Here is a 22,050-nt window from a genome sequence, read left to right as displayed (position 1 = left end):
AAAGTGTGTTGCTCACTTTGTGTCTGACGTCAGTTCACCATCGTATTCAGAGGCAGAAGAAAGCAAAGACCCTCATGTAGACAGGCAGGCAGGCAGAGAGAGGGACAGACAGACAGGCAGAGAGAGAAATGGACAGACAGGCAGAGACAGACAGACAGACAGACAGACAGACAGACAGACAGAGAGAGAGGCAGGCAGGCAGACAGACAGACAGACAGACAGACAGACAGACAGACAGACAGACAGGCAGGCAGGCAGGCAGGCAGGCAGGCAGGCAGGCAGGCAGGCAGGCAGACAGACAGACAGACAGACAGACAGACAGACAGACAGACAGACAGACAGACAACTATTGTGACACGGCCCAGTTGACATCTAAATCACTTTATTGTGCTAATCAGGTATTAGAGACAGCCAGGGCAATTAGTCAAGTCACAAAAGAGATTTGTTCAGGAGAACCACAGCAAGGCAACGTCATTTTGAATGAAGAATCTCAGGGATCAGGGATCTTGTGTTGCTTCTCTTTAAGATGCTTGAACGGGCCAGAATCCTCTTACTGGGACTCCTACTATCCACACTAATTTAGCCATGGAGGAAGTTGAACTGCAGTACTGTAAGTCATCACATTCTCTTGTCATGGCTTCAGCTGTCAAGTGAGCGCTTTAACACAGATTTGCGCAGGATGTCTCAATCCGGTTTCGGGCTGTTTATGTTCAGCTTCCGTTTGTCATGATGTGATTAAGTTTACAGTTTGGTGTCTGACATTATTTCAGTGATAGTCTAGTCCTGTGATAATTTCTGACCGTCTTTCTTCCGTCTGAGCCATCATGGTGTACATGCGTCTGTGTTGTCTTACCTCAGTTCTTGTCTGTCTGACAAGTTTGGTCTTAACAATTTACTTAGTTTATTTAGTTGTTGAGTATTTCTGCCTGGCTAGCTCTCCCTTGCCTCTGTTTTTAACTACTTGACTCGCACATACCATCCATGACAAAAAATGGTGAGTGAAATTAAAATTATTTGTAAAATATTGCAGTGGCGTTCCAATATTGTCATAGCATCATCAGAAACAACAAAATCATTTTCCTTTTATGTCAAGCAGTTCCACACAACATTTTGGAAAAGTTAATGCTGGTTTAAGCTTATATAATCGAGTCAAACTAGCAGGATGTAATTGTGTGTAAGAGGTAGGCATAAATCTGTTCAGTAAAGTATATGACTAATAACCTCCAAAGGTTAGGTTGCATCCTATGCAGGGATAGCTAATATTAATTATTTTCTCATCTTACAGTCGAAATGTCTTTTTACTATTGTAATGAGTAAGGGTAATTGTGATGTATTGCTATAGCTGCAAATCTGGTATACTCACATTGCCCCATGACTTAATGAGTGTCTTGTTGTAGCGTCTGGAGTGGCTTGCACTATTGATGACAAATGTGTTGTGTATTTTTAACATATACAGTCAAACCTCTCCATATGATTGCGTAAACATACAAATTCTTCCACATACAATGAGAAATTTGATCAAATATTTCACTCAACATCCGAAGTAATTTCCAACATACGACGTCATCATGGTTTGCCCGCAAGATGGCGACACGTTGGGATATCGTCAGCATCATGGTGTCATACCCAAGAAGGCGTAAAATGGTAGTAGTGGTGACAAAAAGCAAGAAAGTGATGATTTCCTTGCAATTAAAACAATAAATCATAAGAAAACATGAGCGCGGAGTGCGTGCGAGGGATCTTGCAAAACAATATGGCCGTAAAAACGTGTCAACAATTTCGACGATCATTAAGCAGAAGGAAGCCCTCAAAAAGGTCAAGCCATCCAAGGGGATCACCATCATCTCAAAATGTTGCAGCAGTACCCTGGAAGAGATGAAACACCTTTCTTTGAAAAATCTACAAGGTGGTCGGGTGATGGTGAGGAGAAAAGTGAAGCAAAGAAAAGAAAGCCTGAATTGGGAGGAAATGAAGAGGGTGAAGATGAAGTTAAAAAGGTCCCTTTTTTAAGTGACACAGAGGACGAAGATTTTGATGGATTTTATGATTTGGAGTGACACGGATGGTTCGATAAAATTGTTATCTAGGTTATAGTTATTTGATATTTAGTTTATATATAGTTATATAGGCCTGTGGAATAACTGGAACTGCAACTAACAACTTCTGGAGTCAGCAGCGGCGTTGTTTGTAAGTGACACAAAGAACAAAGATTTCGATGGATTTGGTAATGATTTGGAGTGACACGGATGGTTTGATAAACGTGTTATTTATGTATGTTATAGTTATTTGAATAACTGTTAATAGGTTACGTCAGGCACGTTCTCAGTTCCTTGTTTGTGTTTATGTAACGTTAGCATATTGTATCATGTAGCCTGTTGTTGCCTGTTCATGTCTGTTCTTGGTGTTGGATTTTGTCAAATAAAGTTCTCCCAAAAATGCGACTTGTACTCCGGTGCAACTTATATAATTTTTTTTCTTCCTTATTATGCTGGTTCGACTTGTACTCGAGAGCGACTTATAGTCTGGAAAAATAAGGTAATCGTGTGATGAGTATTCGAACAAGTGGAATTTCATCTCACACAAGTGTTTTATGATTTGTCTGTGGTCTGAAGCAGGGATAATAATAATAATAATAATAATAATAATAATAATAATAATAATAATAATTATTATTATTATTATTATTATATATGTATAATATATTTACATATATAATAATATATAATATATAATATATGTATGTATATACTACTACTACTACTACTACTACTACTATTACTACTACTACTACTAATAATAATAATAATAATAATAATTATTATTATTATTGTTGTGAACCAATAAAGGGGCACGGACAAACTTTTGACAATCCCTGGTCTAAAGTATTATATTCTTTTATTTAGTAACTGTGCATAACATTGTTATGCTCACTATCTGAGTACTGGAAGCATTTTATATGTTTATTTTTACAAAGGAGGCGTGGAGAACTTTAGGGGTCACAAGGCATTTGGAGTTCTTTTGAAAAGTCATTGTTGTTAAAGGGCCAGACAGGAATGAATGTGAAGATGTGGAAGGGAGGGAGGAGAATGTGTGCATGTGTTTGTGTGAAAGTGGGAGAGAGATTAGTAAATGAAAGGAATTGTTCGGATTGAGCACCCACAGCAACTCTCCTTTCCAAAACTTTAAAAAAGGAAAGTCATAAATTTAAAGTGCAAGGTAGGGAATGCTGGCCACGATGTTTCCTAAAGACTAGACAGAATTTGATAGTCATCCCATTCTTAAAATCGTAGTTATTTGTTCAAAAACACATGAAACACATTAGCCATTAGGCTAATGTAAACGTGTAAACGTGTAAAAGTAAAAGTTTAAATAGATCACAATAATCAAACTTCTCTAACAGTTGCGAACAGACACAATTCAATGGGCAATAACAGACTGCCATAAAACGCAATTACCATTCAATAGATGGAAAAGCGTTGGCAGCCAGTTACTACGCTTCATCAACTTGTAAGAGACCTCCAACGAAGTGCACTACATGTCTGGACACTGAAAAAAAAATAATTCAAAGCTATTCTGATACCATACGATAAATATGTGATGCTAATCACAGCTAATTCCGGCGACACATTATGAGTAGGGTAAAAATAACCTGTATCACGACGGTCTAATCCCAGTTTCCTTATTTGTGGGTGGTGAACAATCCAACACTTGGTGAATTGTGTTTCACAATATTCAACAGACATGCATTTTGTCCCATTGTAAAATGGCATTTTTATTCTACATATAGTTAGAAAGCAGCCCTACAGTATGTGGACCCATGCTAGCATTGATGAAAAATTGTGCCCCGTTTTAAAAGCTCTAAGAAGATGCTAAAAATGTAAATTGTTAAGACTGAATTTCTAGATAATTTAATTGCATTGTCCATTGGATTGTTATTTACTTACCAAACAATTATGATGCAGACATTTTCCCTGCCCCGGGTAAAGTGTAATTACTGACATAGACGAGGACATGCACAACCCAATGGTTGTGTGTTTCTGACATAAATCAAAATGGAATTTAAGAGGTTAATTCATTTTAAGTTCGAATCTGACATACTGTACTGTACTGGCCGGTATTATCTCTCAAGGTTTGAAGGTTCATTGAAAATTGTAACCAATACAGATCTAAAGGGATTGAAAATATTTCATTTCCTTTGGAGCAGAACATCCATACTCCAGTAGCAGGAGTATTTTGAGTTTGATTGGTTGCACCCATATAAACCGTTAATCTACAGTCTTTTGAATGACTTCCCAAAGACATTGGCAAACACCCTTCAGTCACAACAAATAACCCAGTTTGCTTCGTTATTTTGGCAACATTATAGTTACTAGGTACACAAAATCACAGATCTGCTCTGAAGTCAACTTTTTGTCAAGCTCAAGAAAAAATGGACCAGCCATCTGTTGGCAGTCAGTTTGAGTCATGGTTTAGGACTGCGTCAGCTCTCTTAGCAAAACAAACTTACCCTTTTGTGATGCACGATTAATGACTACAAGTACACCTAGAAGAATAAGACATCAATTCACATGAACAACGTTGTCATGCTGTACTCACAGTAAGCCTGTTAATTGTCCACAAAGTGTATAAGAAAATGTGATGGTGGGGACTTTGTATTTATCGACCAAAGAATGCAGGGGGGCAAAAGTCACACAAAGGTAAAAATTACAATACGCAATAAACGAAAATGAAAATTCACACATTGTATTATGTAGATAGATTGAATATAGACTAATTCCTTGACAGACATGACACTTCATTTGGTAGTATTATTAATGAATGAAATGAATAAAAACTACATAAGCAAGAAAATATCAAGCATTTGGGAATGTATAAAATGCTTCCAGTACTCAAATAGTGAGCATAACAATGTTACGTACAGTTACTAAATAAAAAGAATATACCGTATTTGCCGGTGTATTGGTCGACCTTTTTCGATCAAAAATCGACCGAAAAAAATCGACCTCGACTTATACACCGAGTCATAAAATGTAACTTCGTATTCATCGCTTCAAATGTGATGGTAACCGAGGCCGTTTCTCATGCATCTCATTGTGCGTTGCACTTAGAAAATTTGAACCGGGCGGCGTGCGCGAGTGCGCGGCCCGCTGGAAGTCGAATGGGGCTCAGCGATCTCCTCCGCGGTGCTTATAAACAGCCGATCCGCTCGGCGGGGGCTATTTTCGGCCACTTGGCGCGTGCGCACGGCCTCCCGGATGTGCCGGGCGGGTGCGCGAGCTCGCCGGCTGCTGGAAGTCGAATGAGGCACCGCGATCTCCTCCGCGGTGCTTATGAACAGCCGATCCGCTCGGCGGGGGCTATTTTCGGCCACTTGGCGCGTGCGCACGGCCTCCCGGATGTGCCGGGCGGGTGCGCGAGCTCGCCGGCCGCTGGAAGTCGAATGAGGCTCAGCGATCTCCTCCGCGGTGCTTATAAACAGCCGATCCGCTCGGCGGGGGCTATTTTCGGCCACTTGGCGCGTGCGCACGGCCTCCCGGATGTGCCGGGCGGGTGCGCGAGCTCGCCGGCCGCTGGAAGTCGAATGAGGCGCCGCGATCTCCTCCGCGGTGCTTATAAACAGCCGATCCGCTCGGCGGGGGCTATTTTTGGCCACTTGGCGCGTGCGCACGGCTTCCCGGATGTGCCGGGCGGGTGCGCGAGCTCGCCGGCCGCTGGAAGTCGAATGAGGCATCGCGATCTCCTCCGCGGTGCTTATAAACAGCCGATCCGCTCGGCGGGGGCTATTTTCGGCCACTTGGCACGTGCGCACGGCCTCCCGGATGTGCCGGGCGGGTGCGCGAGCTCGCCGGCCGCTGGAAGTCGAATGAGGCGCCGCGATCTGCTCCGCGGTGCTTATAAAGTGCCGATCCGCTCGGCTTGGAGCTATTTCCGGCCTCCCGTTGGTGCCGGGCGGCGTGCGCGAGCTCGCCGGCCACGATCTCCTCCGCGGTGCTTATAACCAGCCGCATGCGCACGGCCTCCCGGAATTTGAAAACATTTCGTCAATAAATTTCGCATATTGAATTTTGAAGTTTAATATAATGCAACAATTGAGCTCGACTTATACAAAGGATATATCATAAAATCGTAAATTTCCGTCGAATTTTAGGGGGTCAACTTATACACCGAGTCGACCTGTACACCGGCAAATACGGTAATACTTTAGACCGGGGGTTGTCAAAAATTTGTCCGCAACCCTTTAGTGCTTCATAATAATAATAATAATAATAATAATAATAATAATAATAATAATAATAATAATAATAATAATTATAATTATAATATATAACGGGCGGCTCGGTGGCGCACTGGGTAGCACGTCCGCCTCACAGTTAGGAGGGTGCGGGTTCGATTCCACCTCCGGCCCTCCCTGTGCGGAGTTTGCATGTTCTCCCCGAGCCCGCGTGGGTTTTCTCCGGGCACTCCGGTTTCCTCCCACATCCCAAAAACATGCTTGGTAGGCCGATTGATCACTCAAAATTGTCCCTAGGTGTGAGTGCGAGTGCGAATGGTTGTTTGTCTCTGTGTGCCCTGCGATTGGCTGGCAACCGGTTCAGGGTGTCCCCCACCTACTGCCCGATGACGGCTGGGATAGGCTCCAGCACGCCCGCGACCCCCGTGGGGACTAAGTGGTTCAGAAAATGGATGGATGGATGGAATTATAATTATAATTATAATTATATATTATTATATCATATATATTATTATATTATTAGATAAAATAATAATAGCACACACTCTGACCTCAGCTGATCTTAATCATCCGACATGTATTTTCTTAGCTTTGAAATAAAACAATTGCAACATAATTGCTCATTCTGAAAACCCGTGGCACTATTGCTTACATTTAAAATGTAATTAAATACATTGTGCAGGTTTAACACATTTCTGTCTGCATTGTCCCAATCAAGCTCCTCAGGCCTGCTGTGTGGAAAACCAATCTGGCTGAGACAACATGTCCGCCAGCCTATTTCTCTATTGTGTATTAGCTTCATAAGTGCAACAGCCTTTCTCTCAGGACTGTGGAACTGCTGTGACCTCACTATCTAACCTGTCACGCTGAAGACGTTGAAGTGGGGATGTCTGTCTCTCCCAAACGCCTGCTGCTCTCTCAATGTTTAATTAACTTTTTTTGTTGTCGTGAACGCGGCAGGGTGGAGTTAAGTCTAATGCTGGGCTTAAGATCTGGGGTTGGGGGTCGGAGTAGGTGGGTGCTGTAGTCGGCTCCACCAAATAAATCCCTCCACCTTCTTCTAAAGCGAGGAGGGGGCGGTGTTGATGTGGACTATGGAGCAACGATCCATTGATCCAAGATTCACACTCCAACAGTGATAATATTGAACTGGGCTCTCGGCCCAGGTCCTGTGGGAGCTGCCGCACCAGAAAAAACATGTCAGTGGACATTAGTGAGCACACATCACCTCCAAAAGCTGCCAGGAGTGCATACTGACATCCGTGAGGAAAACAGCTTGATCCTGAGAAAACATTATATATTATTTAAATGGATATTGGAACTCTTTGAAAGTATTCCTTCGATTCAGAACAAAATAAGCAGGTATAGAAAGGCTTAATTTGTATTAAAGTAGCATAGTGTACGGGTCAAAATCTGGTTGATTGTGTGTTGTTGCTCAAATCAATACTATTGGCCATGGGTATGTTGTTTTTTCAAATTACTGATCAATATAAAGCGTTGAAACTGCCTTTACTCTATGCCAGGGCTCAGCAACTTTGCGCCCGAAGCCCCCAAGGACCGCATGAGTAGCCCCAGGATCGGTCCTAGAAATGTCTTAACAGTGATGAGACATTGTGATTTTCAAGGAATGTTTCCAAATTATTGTGAAAAAGCATTGACTTTGTGACCTATCGCCTATCAATAATTATGAATAATATTAATAGGTAATTTGAGCAAAACACCTTATTTCACAAGTGTGTATCAAACTGAAAAGTGATGGTTTTGGAAATACAATATTTCATACATCCTTTATATTCACCAACAATGACTATATTCTCATGCCTCAATTTACAACAATTACTCATTTTATTAGGTTGTATTTGGTGAGTGTTTGTGGTTGGCACACCTTGATATATAATTTGTATCTGCAAGAAAATAGACCTCTTTTTAGACACATATTCTTGTATAACATGTATATTTGATTTGTTCCATACATTTATTGTTCTGCATTGCAAAGCAGTAAAAAATTAAATGAAATCTGAAAATGTCGGGCTACGACATGTCAGAGTAAGAGTGGAGGGGGAGTTGTGTTTATTGATTCCTCAGAGCGCGCGGATGGAGTTCAGTCCTGAGCCCCATTCCATGTTTTCCCACAGCCACTCTCTGCTGGGGTGATTATTCTGATTTACTCTGTCCCAGTTTGCTCCCCAGAGAGACTACTCGTGCACACATGCCACTTGCTCAAACACATACAACATACAACAGACAATAGTGTCTAAAGTGTTCAGACATGGAAGAACTGGTCCTCATTCTCAGCTAACTTTGAACAGCATGGATGGAGCACTGCAGTGTGCTGAATGGAGAACCTGAGGAGTGACAGCGTGGTGTGACACTGACTGGAAACTTGGGCAGCCTGCTTTGCCATGGAGTTAGGAAAAGTTTGGTCCAGACATCAGAGGACGCTGCTGATCACCATGATGATGTTCAAACTAGGTAAGGCTGCACATTTATGTACTTTAGCAAAAGTAGAATTGCTCATTTTCATGCTACGACATAGGCTGTATTATGAAGAAAAACTCCTTAGTTGAAGTCATTTTAGGTCTCTTAGTGATTTTTCATCTAAAATTGGTTTCAAAATCATAACTCCCAATATCTTTAAGCATCAGTGATGTCTTTGATGCACCACCTCCAGACACTGCAGCATCACATTACTGTAATAGTTCTAGGCCTTTATTGGCACTATAAAAGGCAAAATAAAGTCTGCATGCAGGCTTAACTAGTTTAGTAATAAGACTTCTAATTAGTAAAATTTTGCCCTGGAACACCTAAATTAGTCCCATGGTGCATGTGTGCGGGGGTTGGCGGTGGGACTTTGCTGGGCGACCCCTCCACCTTTTGAATACCACGCTGACCCATTTTCCCCATGACCCTCATTTGTGTGCAGTGTCTGAAGCTCATTTAAACGGTGGCCAACCGAAGGCAGGGAGCTGGGTGGCATTGTTAAAGCTCACCATGGTAACGGGCCGAGCGTCCGGCTGTACCGCTGCACATTTCTTTTTGTCTCAGTGTTAAATGGGGGTGGTGATGGGAATTAAGTCGCATGGCTAATGACCTGGCACCTTCAGCTATGAAGGAATTAAGGATGAATAAACCCTAGAAATGTCTGATTATTTTAAGTGCACAAGAGTACTGCATAAAAAAAACAGCAGAAAAGGTTTGCCTGGATACGCATACGAAAAACATGCATCACATTGAACAAAAGCCTTGAGGAAAGAGCCTGCTAAACACAAACCTCCTTATGGCTACCATCTGCAGATGACTCAGTCAAGCACAGGTGCATTAGATCCTTTCAGCATAAAATTCTGACTAATCCAAGTTGAATGTGTTCTGAAGAAAAAAGATAAATAAATGACATACTGGTGGATCCAAGGTGAATGTCCATAAACATCTATACTATGCTAAAAATATAGCAGAAACAGCTAATGTAAAAAATTGTTGATATTTTTCCAAGTTATGTGAATCTGAAATTGTTGAAGGTGAATTAACTGCACGTTGCCACGTGTGTTGTATGAATCGATATGGAATTACATAGACCGTGCAATTTACACAAAGAACAAAAGCATGCATGCCACTGTCTGACTCAATATGCAAGCATGACCGATACAGAGTATTTGCAAATTTTTGGATAAAGCAAAGCAGCCACCTGCTGGGGAAACCCAGAAGTTCTGCCAGTGTCTGATGGTAAATAAAAAGGCTCAGAGCTCAACTTGTTGGCTGGGGGGGCTTCCCCCTCTCTGTGACCCATTGCACAACTGCTTTCTCTGTCTATGCATCATGGCTCTGATTCCATTGCTGTGACTGGGTACCTGCCAGGAATTCTTCGGTTGTTATGATTCACCAATATAAATATATTTAACAATGTATTGCAATTATACCTACAATGTAGGTATAATTGCTATGCACTATCTTTAGTCTGACAAGTGCTTAGTTAAAACTGAGAATACGTATAGATGTGTAGCGCTACAGTCAAACCCAGTAAAATGGGGATATCAACACAATTCCCGTCACCACAATGCAGTTGACATGAAATAGACAAGCGGTGCATTACAACTACAAACATTAAACTTTACAGCTTCGCATCCAAATCAAGTGAACATAGTTTGTATTATATGCTCCCCACTTTTTAAGAAATCAAAAGTAATGGGACAAATTTACAAATTAAACTCGTTAGTACTTGTTCCAAATCTTTTACATTCAATTATAACCTGAAGTATGGAACTCATAGACATCATCAGATGAAGCCTTTCATCCCTGCCTGTACTGTCTTCAGGTCCAACTTTTCAACTAGCTTCAGTTTTTGCTTGTTCTTGGGTATTTTCCCTCCACTTTTGTCTACAGATTGTGAAATGCATGCTCTATTGGTCTAAGTCAGGTGATTCACTTGGCCATTGGATAAAATTCCGCATTTTCGCCTAAAAAACTGGTTGTTTTCACAGTATGCTTCTGGACATTGCCATCCAATGAGTTCTAAAGTATTTGGCTGAATATGAGCAAATCATAAAGATAAGAGATAAAATAATTCATCCATCATCTTTTTGTTAGCGGTCACATAATAAAAACATGGGAACCAGCTTTATTGGTAGCCATAGATGCACACGCCACAGCTATACCACCACCACTGATGTAGTTGTGCTGTATGTGGCAGTGATGGATTCATCTGGATGAATGGATAATACTACAAACCCAATATTCTTAAAAGAAATTTAATCGAAAGATAAATTTCAGTTTCAAAGGAGAAGCCAGCTGCCCAATTTTTTAACATACACCCAAATAGGAGAACATGTTCCGTTCTGCACAGCAGTGCGAGGTAATCCCCGATCAATTTAAATCTCTCGGAAGGACACAGTGTAGTCTGGACTGTGTCAGTCGCCAAACAAGTTGTACCTGCTAGCAGGGACCAGCTCTGCTGAGTGTTATCACTGTGCTGATATAGTGGTACCAGTCAGTGCCACGGATCAAGCTTGTCTCACTATAACCATGATCTACTGCGTGTTTTGTGATTCAGGGGGTTGGGCTATGTTTAGGAGGGTGCTGTTATCATCTCCTTGGAATGTGTGAGGGGATAGTGGGGTCTGGATAGAAGGGTGTAGAGTGAGGAGATCCTTGCAGCCACTGTCAGCTCGCCTCTATCTCGAGATCAATGACATTACAAGTGGAGGAGTATAAAGTATATGTTACTACGACATATTGCCTTTGTACAGGTGCACAGGGTGGTCTTTAGCATCATTTAAAGATGAGTATCTCCCGGCATAAAGTGGAATATCAGGAGGATGTGAAGAAATGATGCAAGGCGAAGGAAATGACAACTTTAAAGCTTCAAGCTGAGATAAGAGGGAAGAAAAATAAACAATTCGACACCCTCACCAAAAGATAATTAACACACAAGGTGGCATTCAGTTCACTTGTGAAATACCGCGGCCCCACACATTCCTTCACAGCTCCCAAATTAAAACTTAATTTTAGTAGCCCTATGTCTCGTCGTGTATCCTGCATGAGAAGTGCAGGGGAGGAGGATCTGATGGGAAGTGGCGCGGCAGATAAAGAAAGTAATAGAGAGGGGATTTTGAGTCGATGTACTGGAAACTCATCAAAGTGTGTTTTTATCGGTCGATAGAGTAAGAACTCATCTTTTCCTGTCTTTTGATGAAAGGCTTGTAGTTATGTCAATGACCACGTATTCATAGTAACCTATTTACTGAAGTAACAACCCCAGTGTACAAATCTGTGTTAAAAATATTTTAAAGTATTATTTGTGCATTTTTGATCCAATCTCAGGGTGAAAAAAGGTTTGTGTGAGTTTTTGTAGTTGTTTTTGCTATCAAATGTAAAATCTAATCAAATTGGAAAAGGCTCTTGAAAGGGTGAAATGGTTCTTGGCAGAGGTTGCTGATTCGTTTATCCGATTTTAAATTTGTATTTGCTTTTTTTCTGAAAAATGAGATTATGTGATTTGTTATTTCACAAGTTGCAAAGCCTGTTTTTTTTAAATGATTACAACTTTGCAGGTTGGAATCTCAGCTCAGGCCCTCTTGTGTGGGGTGTGTATGGGGTGTCCACGTGCAGGCGTAGGATTTCTCCAGATACTCTGGTTTCCTCCCAAATTCCAAAAACAATCATATTAGTTGAATCAAAGGCTCTAACTTGTCCATTGGTGTGACTGAATTATCTTTTGTTCATACTGTATAGTACGTGCCTGCTACAATTGACTGACTAGCAGTCCAGTCCTTCACCCCTTGTCAGCTGGGATAGAGCCCAGCTCAGTTGTGACCCTGTAAGGACAAGCAGTATACAAAACGGATGAAGGGATGAAAGGATAAAGATAGGCTCGAGACTACACCACTTTGACACATTTCCTCACAACAAGTGCCAAAATGATTTTACCAGTGTGTTAATTTAAAAGGATGTTTTGCGAAATTGTGAAACTGTACATGACATAAATGGGCATAGTTTCGATCAGAAAATAGTAACAGTGTTCACAATTTAAAACAGTCCAGCAAAGTGCCTGTGTTTCCATCAAATATGCACAGGTTCCTGCAGAAACATGCACCTGTTGGTGCAGAATATTAGCATGCATTTATTCTCTTGGACCAAACACTAAAAAGGTAGACATGATGTTTTTTTAATCAGTGTTTAAAGTCACCAATGCCCACAACAGTGAGATCAGTGAGGTCCTCACCCCAACAGTCGGAAACAAAATGTTATACTATGTGTGTAACTTTCATAGACAACACAGACAGCTGCTAACTTTAACCAAGCTTCTAATATGTTTACTTTTGACACCATCTGCCTAGACTTTAAATCCTGACGAAAGATAGGCTTTTTTCCTTTCATTACCAGATTGGTTCCTAAGCACCTCAAAAGGTCAGAGGTACAGGTAGCCCGCTATATAAGCCGCATGGTAATGCAGCTTATGAGAGGAGGATGTCTATAAGTTGACCGAAAGTTAAGACATTCACTTACAGTAAAATCCCTAGCTCTCAAACTGCTCATTGAGAGTCGTGGAAATGAATGTACTAGGTTCTTCATTCCGATGGTACGACCGTGGAAGGCTTGTTGTTTTGTGCTTTAATGGGCAACTTTTGTTTTTCAACAACCCTGCAAACAGATAGATTTATGACATTAGTCACTAGTTTGTAAAACTGTTAATGTGGACTTGTAGTTATCTGATTAAACATGCTGAAATCGGAATGTGCTCCTGAAATTAAATTACCAGTCATTTTAGGGATAGGCGGCTCGGTGGGACTGGTTAGCACGTCCGCCTCACAGTAAGGAGAGTACCGGTTCGATTTCACCTCCGACCCTCCCTGTGTGGAGTTTGTATGTTCTCCCAGTGCCCGCGTGGGTTATCTCCGGGCACTCCGGTTTCCTCCCACCCCCCCCCCCCAAAAATTGCTTGGTAGGCCATTTGAGCACTCCAAATTGCCTCTGGGTGTGCGGATGGTTGTTCGTCTCTGTGTGTCCTGTGATCGGCTGGCCACTGGTTCAGGGTGTCCCCCACCTACTGACCGATGACTGCTGGGATGGGCTCCAGCGCACCCGCAACCCCGTGGGGACAAGCAATATAGAAAATGGATGGATGGATTTTAGAGATATTAGCACTTTGGGTAAAGTGGAATAAATGTTGGATGTTTCAAAGTTGATGCTATGTGGACAAAAGACACTGAAGTTCTGAAATGGGACGGACATGCGTCAACGTTCAAGTAGTGGACAGTACAAAAATGGCTGTTTTGTGCATCTTTGTGTGCAGTGGAGAAACTCCACACAATGGTTTTATTGGACAGTGTAGCTTGTAAAACTGTTAATGAGCAAGCTTACACGAATACAACTTCTCATCCACACCCTAGTATTAAATGCTACCACTTATTCCTGTCTGTTTTTGCTTATTTAATATAGTAAGTCATCAAATTTCTCTTTTAGAAGAATGGAATTTGCCATGCCAACTAAAAGTGTTTAGTTCTGCTTTTGCATAGAACCTATTCTCCGTAGTGCATCAATCTCTTTCATGTTGCATTGCATCCAAAGTCGAGTTGTTAAATCTTCAGTAATTTTGTCATTTCATTCACAGGTCTTCTGTGTACAGCGGCAGCAGACAAGTGTCTCTCATCACCTTGTAACAATGGCGCCACGTGTCTTGAGCATCTGGGTGACTATGTGTGCCTTTGTCCTAAAGAGCCAGTGTGGTACATGGGCAAAAACTGCGATGAGTTGTATGACGCTTGTATCTTGGCACCTTGCACTAACTGCACCAGCAGTCCGGGAACTGGCAATTTCACATGCCACTGCCCTGATGGCTTCACTGGCGTCAACTGCACCGAGGATGTAGACGAGTGTGAAAGCAACCCCTGCAAAGGTGTCAGGTCACACTGTGTCAACAGAATTGATGCCTATTCATGCCACTGTCCCCGTGGATTTGGAGGAAAATACTGTGAGTTTAATGTCACCACTTGCTCAGAGGAAACCTGCCACAATAGTGGAATCTGTATAGACATTCATGACATTGGACATCATTGTCAGTGTGATGCTGGATACCAAGGGGACAACTGCGAAGAAAACATCAATGAATGTGAATCTGCTCCCTGTCAAAATGGTGCCATCTGTAAAGATGGCATCAACGCCTACCAGTGTTTCTGCGTGCCTGGATTTCAGGGCTTCCACTGCGACTTGGACATAAATGAGTGTGCCTCTCAGCCATGTCAAAATAATGGTACATGTTCGGATGAAGTAGACAATTACAGTTGTGATTGTACTGAAGGCTTCAAAGGTAGGTCAATCAGACAATAGGACACACACACACACACACACACGCACGTATGCACACACACACACACACACACACACACACACACACACACACACACACACACACACACACACACACGTACGCACGTATGCACACACACACACACACGTACGCACGTATGCACACACACACACACACGCACGCACGTATGCACACACACGCACGCACGTATGCACACACACACACACACACACACACACACACACACACACACACACACACACACGCACGCACACACACACGCACACACACACACACATGCACGCACACACACATACACACACACACACACACACACACACACACACACACACACACACACACACACACACACACACACACACTCTCTGACTATCTTTATGTATTGCTGATCTCTATCTAATGTACTCCTTTGTTGGTTATGAATGTCTGTGTATTAAAATATATGAATTATGTTGTCAATCTCATATCTTGGCCCACTTCCATCTTTTTAGGAATTAACTGTGAAGTAGATATCGACGAGTGTGAAGTACAACCCTGCCAGAACGGCGCTACCTGCCACGACTATATTGCCATGTACACATGTGAGTGTATGGACGGTTTCCAGGGTCAAGACTGTGAGGTCAACATTGATGAATGTGTCAGCATGCCATGTCTGAATGATGGCAGGTGCATTGATGGTGTCAACAGGTAGGATTCAAACACACACAAAAAAATATACAGTTTCATTCAGTACAAAAACATGTTGGCTCTACTTTATTCAAATGAAATTGCAGGGGTCTATAGAGTCTGTTTTATTTCTCAGCAATGTGTGGAATATAGATATGCAATGTATAGTTATTTCATGACTAAAATTATGTCGAAATCCAGATAATTCAAAAGGGTTCATATACTGTTCTTACAAGTGATTGGTGTTATTGGTGTTGTAGTGGTTCACATGACTGACTTTTTTATTTTTGTAGTTGATATGGGGTCAAGGGCCACTCAGCACCATATTCACATTGATCACGAAACTGACCTAAAATTAGTCCTAAACTGGATTAATCGAATAATTCGAAGCATTTCTCATATATGGAGCTACTTATGGGCGGCTCGGTCGTGCACTGGTTAGCATGTCCGCCTGGTTAGCACATCCGCCTCACAGTCAGGAGGGTGTCGGTTCGATTCCACCTCCGACCCTCCCTATGTGGAGTTTGCAAGTTCTCCTGCGTGGGTTTTCTCCGGGCACTCCGGTTTCCTCCCACATCGCAAAAACATGCTTGGTAGGCCGATTGAGCACTCCAAATTGCCCTTAGGTGTGAGTGCGAGTGCAGATGGTTGTTCGTCTCTGTGTGCCCTGTGATTGGCTGGCAACCGGTTCAGGGTGTCCACCGCCTACTGCCCGATGACCGCTGGGATAGGCTCCAGCATGCCTGTGACCCCCGTGGGGACAAAGCGGTACAGAAAATGGTTGGATGGATGGAACTACTTACCGTATGTAGTGTTTGTATAACTGTACAACATTGAAATGGTAATATTAATTTTACCAACACAATTTGATGATCAGTCATATTTGTTTTACATACACCCCTTGTCATGCTAATCAATTTTTTTTGCCAGCCCCGACACTGCTAGGCCACATTGTAGAGTTCACCGGGGATAAGAATTAACCTAATTTGTCTCTGTCATTTTAATGAATCTAGACTAGATTGACGAGAGGTGCTGGGAATACCTAACACAGATTGACTGAGTGAGTGAGAAAGATAAGTGTCATACAAAGTGTGTCCCATGGGAACACACGTGAATCAATTAGTTAAATACTGTAATACATCAGGGGGTGGGCGAGACACCTTCTTTGCTCCTCTGTTTTACTGAGCCATTTTGTGCAATTCTGTGCTTCCATGTCTGTGGGAACATTTCTTCAGATACATTTTGATTAAATATGATTTGATTAAATATGATTAGTGTATAAAAGAAGGTCCATAAATGTATACTTTGATAAGTTTTATTTAATGTCAAAAATGATATGCACAGTCATTACTTTAATACAATAAAACATGTAAAGTGTTTTCCTCAATATATTTGATCTGAAAAATTTGTTGAATACTTTGCGTAATTTATTTAATGGTCATCTGCTCTACCTGAGCAAAACTGAGTAGGCCTGAGTATTTGGACACAACAGATCACATGTATACATAGGTTAGGTTGATGCCACCAGCAATTTCTACACACGTGTCTTGTTCTTCCTTAGTTACATTTGTGACTGTGAGGGCACAGGCTTTGAAGGTCACAACTGTGAGGAGGATGTTCCTGAATGCGCTTCTGATCCATGCCAGCATGGAGGCACTTGCATGGAGGGGACTAACCAGTACACATGTCTCTGTTGGCCAGGTATACAACTTTCCATTAACTTGGATTTTTTAATCAAGCAAAATCTCAAATATACTAACATTTTCTTCTCCACATTTTCCATTATAGATACTAGATTCAACTTATATCAAGTTGTGACTCGAAATTCCACCACAGTTTTATGGCACAAAAACACAATATGGCATGCGAATTAAAGGATTCTAGTTAATGTGGCTTAATACCTCCACAGATTGGCTGTTTCTCACGCATACATCAAATTCAACAATAGAATTAAATACTTAGGGGTCAGAATGGGAAAAAAGAGAAGGGTTGTGTGATTATGTGGAAACGGCAATGCAAGATTATTAACATACGTAAGTCACCTAGAAATGAATGCAAATGTAGTAAGTGTTGCTTCCTACTCATTGTTGGGCTTTCAAACTATGTATAAACAAGGTTTTACTTTCAACCAAGGTTTTGCTTTTGCTTAATTCATCTTGCAATCTACGAGTCTTATTTGGACATTAATTTCAATATTACAGATGAGTACATAGAAATAATGCTTACCACACAGGAAGTCAGTATGGCATGGTTTTGTAAACTAATTCATCTGTTTTTAGGTTATGAGGGAGAGAACTGCCAGGTCGATGAAGATGAGTGTGAGCAGTACCCGTGTGAAAATGACGGTGAATGCTTCCAGCGTTCAGAAATTGAAAACTATGGGGTACTCCCTGAACTCAGCGCAGCCAATTTTTCCTTTGAAGAAGCAGCTGGATTCATCTGTCACTGTCAACCCGGATTCACAGGTAAGCCCCCACTTCCTTTAACATTGTTTTGACAGCAAAGCGAGATGAACAAATCTGTTGCTGTTACAGGAGAAAATTGTTCTCTGAATGTGGACGAGTGTGTATCTGCTCCATGTCAACATGGAGGAAGCTGCCAGGATTTGGTCAACTCATATCAATGTTTGTGCTCTGATGGCTTTACAGGTAGGACCTATTGTAAATCCCTTTCTCGCTGTTATAGTAGTACATGTATTGAAATCATTCGACCAACAAGAGTCCTTATCAATCATTAGTTTTTCAGATTGGAGAATTGTGCTAGTGTTTGCATTGTAGAACTACTTTCACGTTGCTGAGGTGCGTGTTCAAGGATGCCAAGGGAAAAATGGTTAAAAGTTGACCGCTGTTTAAGGGTACTTCAGGCCTGCCTTCCACCCTATCGTGTGTCTGTACCACCTGGTACCTCCTATTCGATGACATCATCACTTTTGCAGCCAGGTTTGATTGAGGATTTTGGGCTTTTCTCAAACGGCAAGAGGCTGGCTCACCACTGGCTGATCAGACCTTTTGTGTATTTGGCAGCCCATAATTTCACCTGCTTTTTCAGCCCTAGCCAACTGACTGCTTTATTTGGCACCACTGGCATGCTTTTAGTGGTCTTCCTTTGGGCCTGCCCTCTGATTCCCACCTCCTTACGTGGCCTTGGAATGGCTTCAAAGCCTCTGCAGCCCACTTCCACTAGATGTACCGGTACATTCCAGCCAGTGTGGTTTGCTTGTTTAGTTTGCTAGGTGGCATAACCACAGCCTTTTACTTTCAAATGCAGTATCGGTGGCCACCAACATTCAGTGCACATGAGTTTGTTAGTGTATTCGTCGTACCCTTCCCACATGAACAATGGTAATGGTGCAAAGTGTTCAAATCATATCATCTATCGACCCTTTTGCTCTCAAGTATGGTCATGCACTTCAGCATTTTGTTGTGACACGTGATTGTCATTGTATTTACCTTGAGCAAAGGTGGTCATTGCAGGGGCAGCACACTGGGGGTAGATTGGATCCTCTCCTTACATCTAATACTATATCATATATATAGCATCAACTAAAATCAACCATACTATACCAAACTTTTGGACATGATACGTATCTGTATAAGAATGAGAGGATGCGTAACAAGTTTCAGCCAAATGTATGGTGTCATGAGTGAAACCGCATATTCTATTACAAAGCTCCTGGGCAGATATTTTCTAATTTCCCATATTTTTAAAATTTTTAAAAATATGTCCAAATTTGAATTACTTAACTTTGTTATTTTCTTTATGAATGAATTTAAAATGTGATGTATAGCCTTTATATGAGCTATTTTTTTTTTCAACACATAAGGCTATTTTTTTTCCACAATATGATCTGATTTTCTAAATTCTTGTAGCGTTGTCTACCAGCATGTGTCAAGACAGTGATTGACTAATGATCTGCAATGGTTGTACCCTGCCGTTCTCTCTATTGTTAATTCAAGCAGGACAGGCTATTTTTTCTGATCATGGATTTTTTCTGATGATGTAACCTCCATACAAACCTCACATCTCAAAGAAAGGGGAAAAAAAGAGAAAATCAAGCACCAACAAAATATGACACAATATACCAACATACAGGACTGTGTCAGAAAATTAGAATATTGTGATAAAGTTCTTTATTTTCTGTAATGCAATTAAAAAACTAAAATTAAATTAATAAAAGGCTTGCAATATTTCATTTGATTTGTAATTAAATCCAGAATGTATGACATTTTTGTTTTTTTTAATTGCATTACAGAAAATAAAAAAACTTTATCACAATAGTATTCTAATTTTCTGAGACAGTCCTGTATAACAAAACAGTTGTACAAGTGTGACACTGGGGCCACAGCAAACAGAAGGGGATGCATATGGTTTACATTAGGACAAGCAGCAAAACAACAAAGCCAATAAATGGTCCCATATGTTCATCTTGGGTATTAAACAAGGACCACAAAGCAATTGTTGGAGGGGAGAGGAGATTATGATAAAGCTTCTTAGGAGACTGTTTCAAATCTGCTGAAAAACAAGGACGATGTCAAGTACATGTGTGTGTGCAAATCTTGTATTTATATTTGTTTTTCAATAACATTTTTCAAATGATGATTTTCAATGAATGCATCATTAATGCATTTGCTATAAAAAAATGGAACACTCCATGTGGAACTGAACATAATCCCAATAAATCTCATAAGTGTGTGTGCTAGACTGACTTCTCAAATGCAAGAAGTAGTCACCACATTGTCTGCCCCTGCCTGTTTGCACAGCCATCCCCAAACTATCCTCTCACCTACTTGACTTAGGCTATAAAAAGTGCAAGGTTCATTATCCCTAGTGACGTGTGGCGAAGCTCAGGACTGTTGAGGCACGTACCAAGCTTATTATAGTCTGGAAACCTTAAGTACAGTTAGTTTTTATTTTGTTACGAGTTAGTTTTTTACATTTAGTTGGTTTTAATTAGTTTTCAGGGTGGTTTTGTTCATTTCTATTAGTTTTCTTATTTCCAAAACAGTTTTAGTTTAGTTTTACTTTGTTTTAGTATTAGTTTTCATTTTTACAAAAAAATGTTTACCGTAGGTTGTTGTGTTGTGTGTAGTAACATTTCAACAAAAACATTACGTTAGAAGATGTTGGCATTACAAGGCACAGTCGACAGACTTGCAAGAGTAACAGAATTACAGTAATCACAATGCATTATAAATAATAAAAAAAATAAAAAATCCAAAGTTAGATGCATGCATGCATGCGCCCCAATTGAATAAATCAAATAAAGATAGGCTACCTTGTTTGCCAAGTTGCCAACTTCTTAAGTGGACTTCCAGTTGAGAAGTATTAAACCCAGGTGTATGGTTCACAACTTTCTTTATATACTCTGTGATGTGTTTTGTTCACATCTGAACCAAAAAAATTAAACCACTTTTTATCTTTGGGTTGTGTTTCGGGCTGACTTAAATAACAAAAGCAGGGGAGCCATTCGAGCATAAACCACTCCTAAGAGCGATGTCATCTGGTGGCTGCTTGATGATGTTGCTTCTGTGCAACGCACATTAAGAGGACTACAACTTGGGCAACTGTTCAACCATTTTTTCTGACTAGTGGCTGCACAGTAATACCAAAGGCTCACGTATTAAATCAATTCTCAAAGAAGAAAAAGGACATTTTCACTACAATTCTACTTAATTTTAGTTAGTTTTGTAAACGAAAAATGTAGTTTCAGTTAGTTTTGTTTTTTAATTAAAAATACATTTTTGCACTTTATTTTATTTCATCAACTAAAATGTTTTTTTCAATTTTAGTTATGAATCAAGTCAAGTTTAAGTTAAGTTTATTTATATAGCCCTTAATCACAGACAAGCCTCAAAGGGCTTCACATGTGCAAAATTGACAATTATTCTCAACATCCCCTGATCTTAACTCCTGGGAGGGCAAGGAAAGACTCAAAGTACCCCTACTGGGGAAAAATAAAAAAAACCTTGAGAAGAGATCTCAGATGGGAGAATCCTCCTTCCAGGATGACCAGGCTGCAATGGAAAATAAAAAGTAGATGTCCATATTCAAAGTGAAGAGCTGCGAGAAGGTGCCCTCAATTGTCATGGCAGTGTCTGCGAGGGTGGTGATCCGCCTCAGATCCCTCATCATCTACTGTACTTTATTTTAAAAGTACAGGACTGTATTTTTTTTTAACCTTTATTTACCCAGGCAAACAATTAAGAACACGTTCTTATTTACAACTGCGGCCTGACTTTTGAATTACAATATATTTGCATAGAATAACAGTGGGTGCTGTGGTGATTTTCACCGCATTTATTATTATTAGAATAGCATACTACTGTATTTT

General features: G+C 40.9%; 1 protein-coding gene across 2 annotated transcripts in view; it reads left to right on the top strand.

Moving 5' to 3' along the window:
• Positions 1 to 383: 383 nt before the first annotated feature.
• Positions 384 to 22,050, top strand: part of LOC125994730 (protein crumbs homolog 1) — a 38,972-nt gene continuing 17,305 nt past the window's right edge. The window contains exons 1-7 of one of the 2 annotated variants that reach the window (XM_049764182.2): positions 384 to 610; positions 8,542 to 8,704; positions 14,337 to 15,032; positions 15,545 to 15,740; positions 17,281 to 17,420; positions 17,999 to 18,184; positions 18,254 to 18,367. In XM_049764182.2, the coding sequence (XP_049620139.1) occupies positions 8,635 to 8,704; positions 14,337 to 15,032; positions 15,545 to 15,740; positions 17,281 to 17,420; positions 17,999 to 18,184; positions 18,254 to 18,367 (1,402 nt within the window). In that variant the 5' untranslated portion in view covers positions 384 to 610; positions 8,542 to 8,634. Of the gene's footprint in view, positions 611 to 7,302; positions 8,705 to 14,336; positions 15,033 to 15,544; positions 15,741 to 17,280; positions 17,421 to 17,998; positions 18,185 to 18,253; positions 18,368 to 22,050 lie in introns of those variants that run through there. The other variant, XM_068650194.1, reaches the window with a different exon arrangement.

The sequence above is a fragment of the Syngnathus scovelli genome, chromosome 3 (assembly GCF_024217435.2).
Source record: "Syngnathus scovelli strain Florida chromosome 3, RoL_Ssco_1.2, whole genome shotgun sequence".
Lineage (NCBI taxonomy): Eukaryota > Metazoa > Chordata > Actinopteri > Syngnathiformes > Syngnathidae > Syngnathus > Syngnathus scovelli.
The sequence above is the reverse complement of the archived record's forward strand: the minus strand, read 5'-3'. Positions and strand labels throughout refer to the sequence as shown.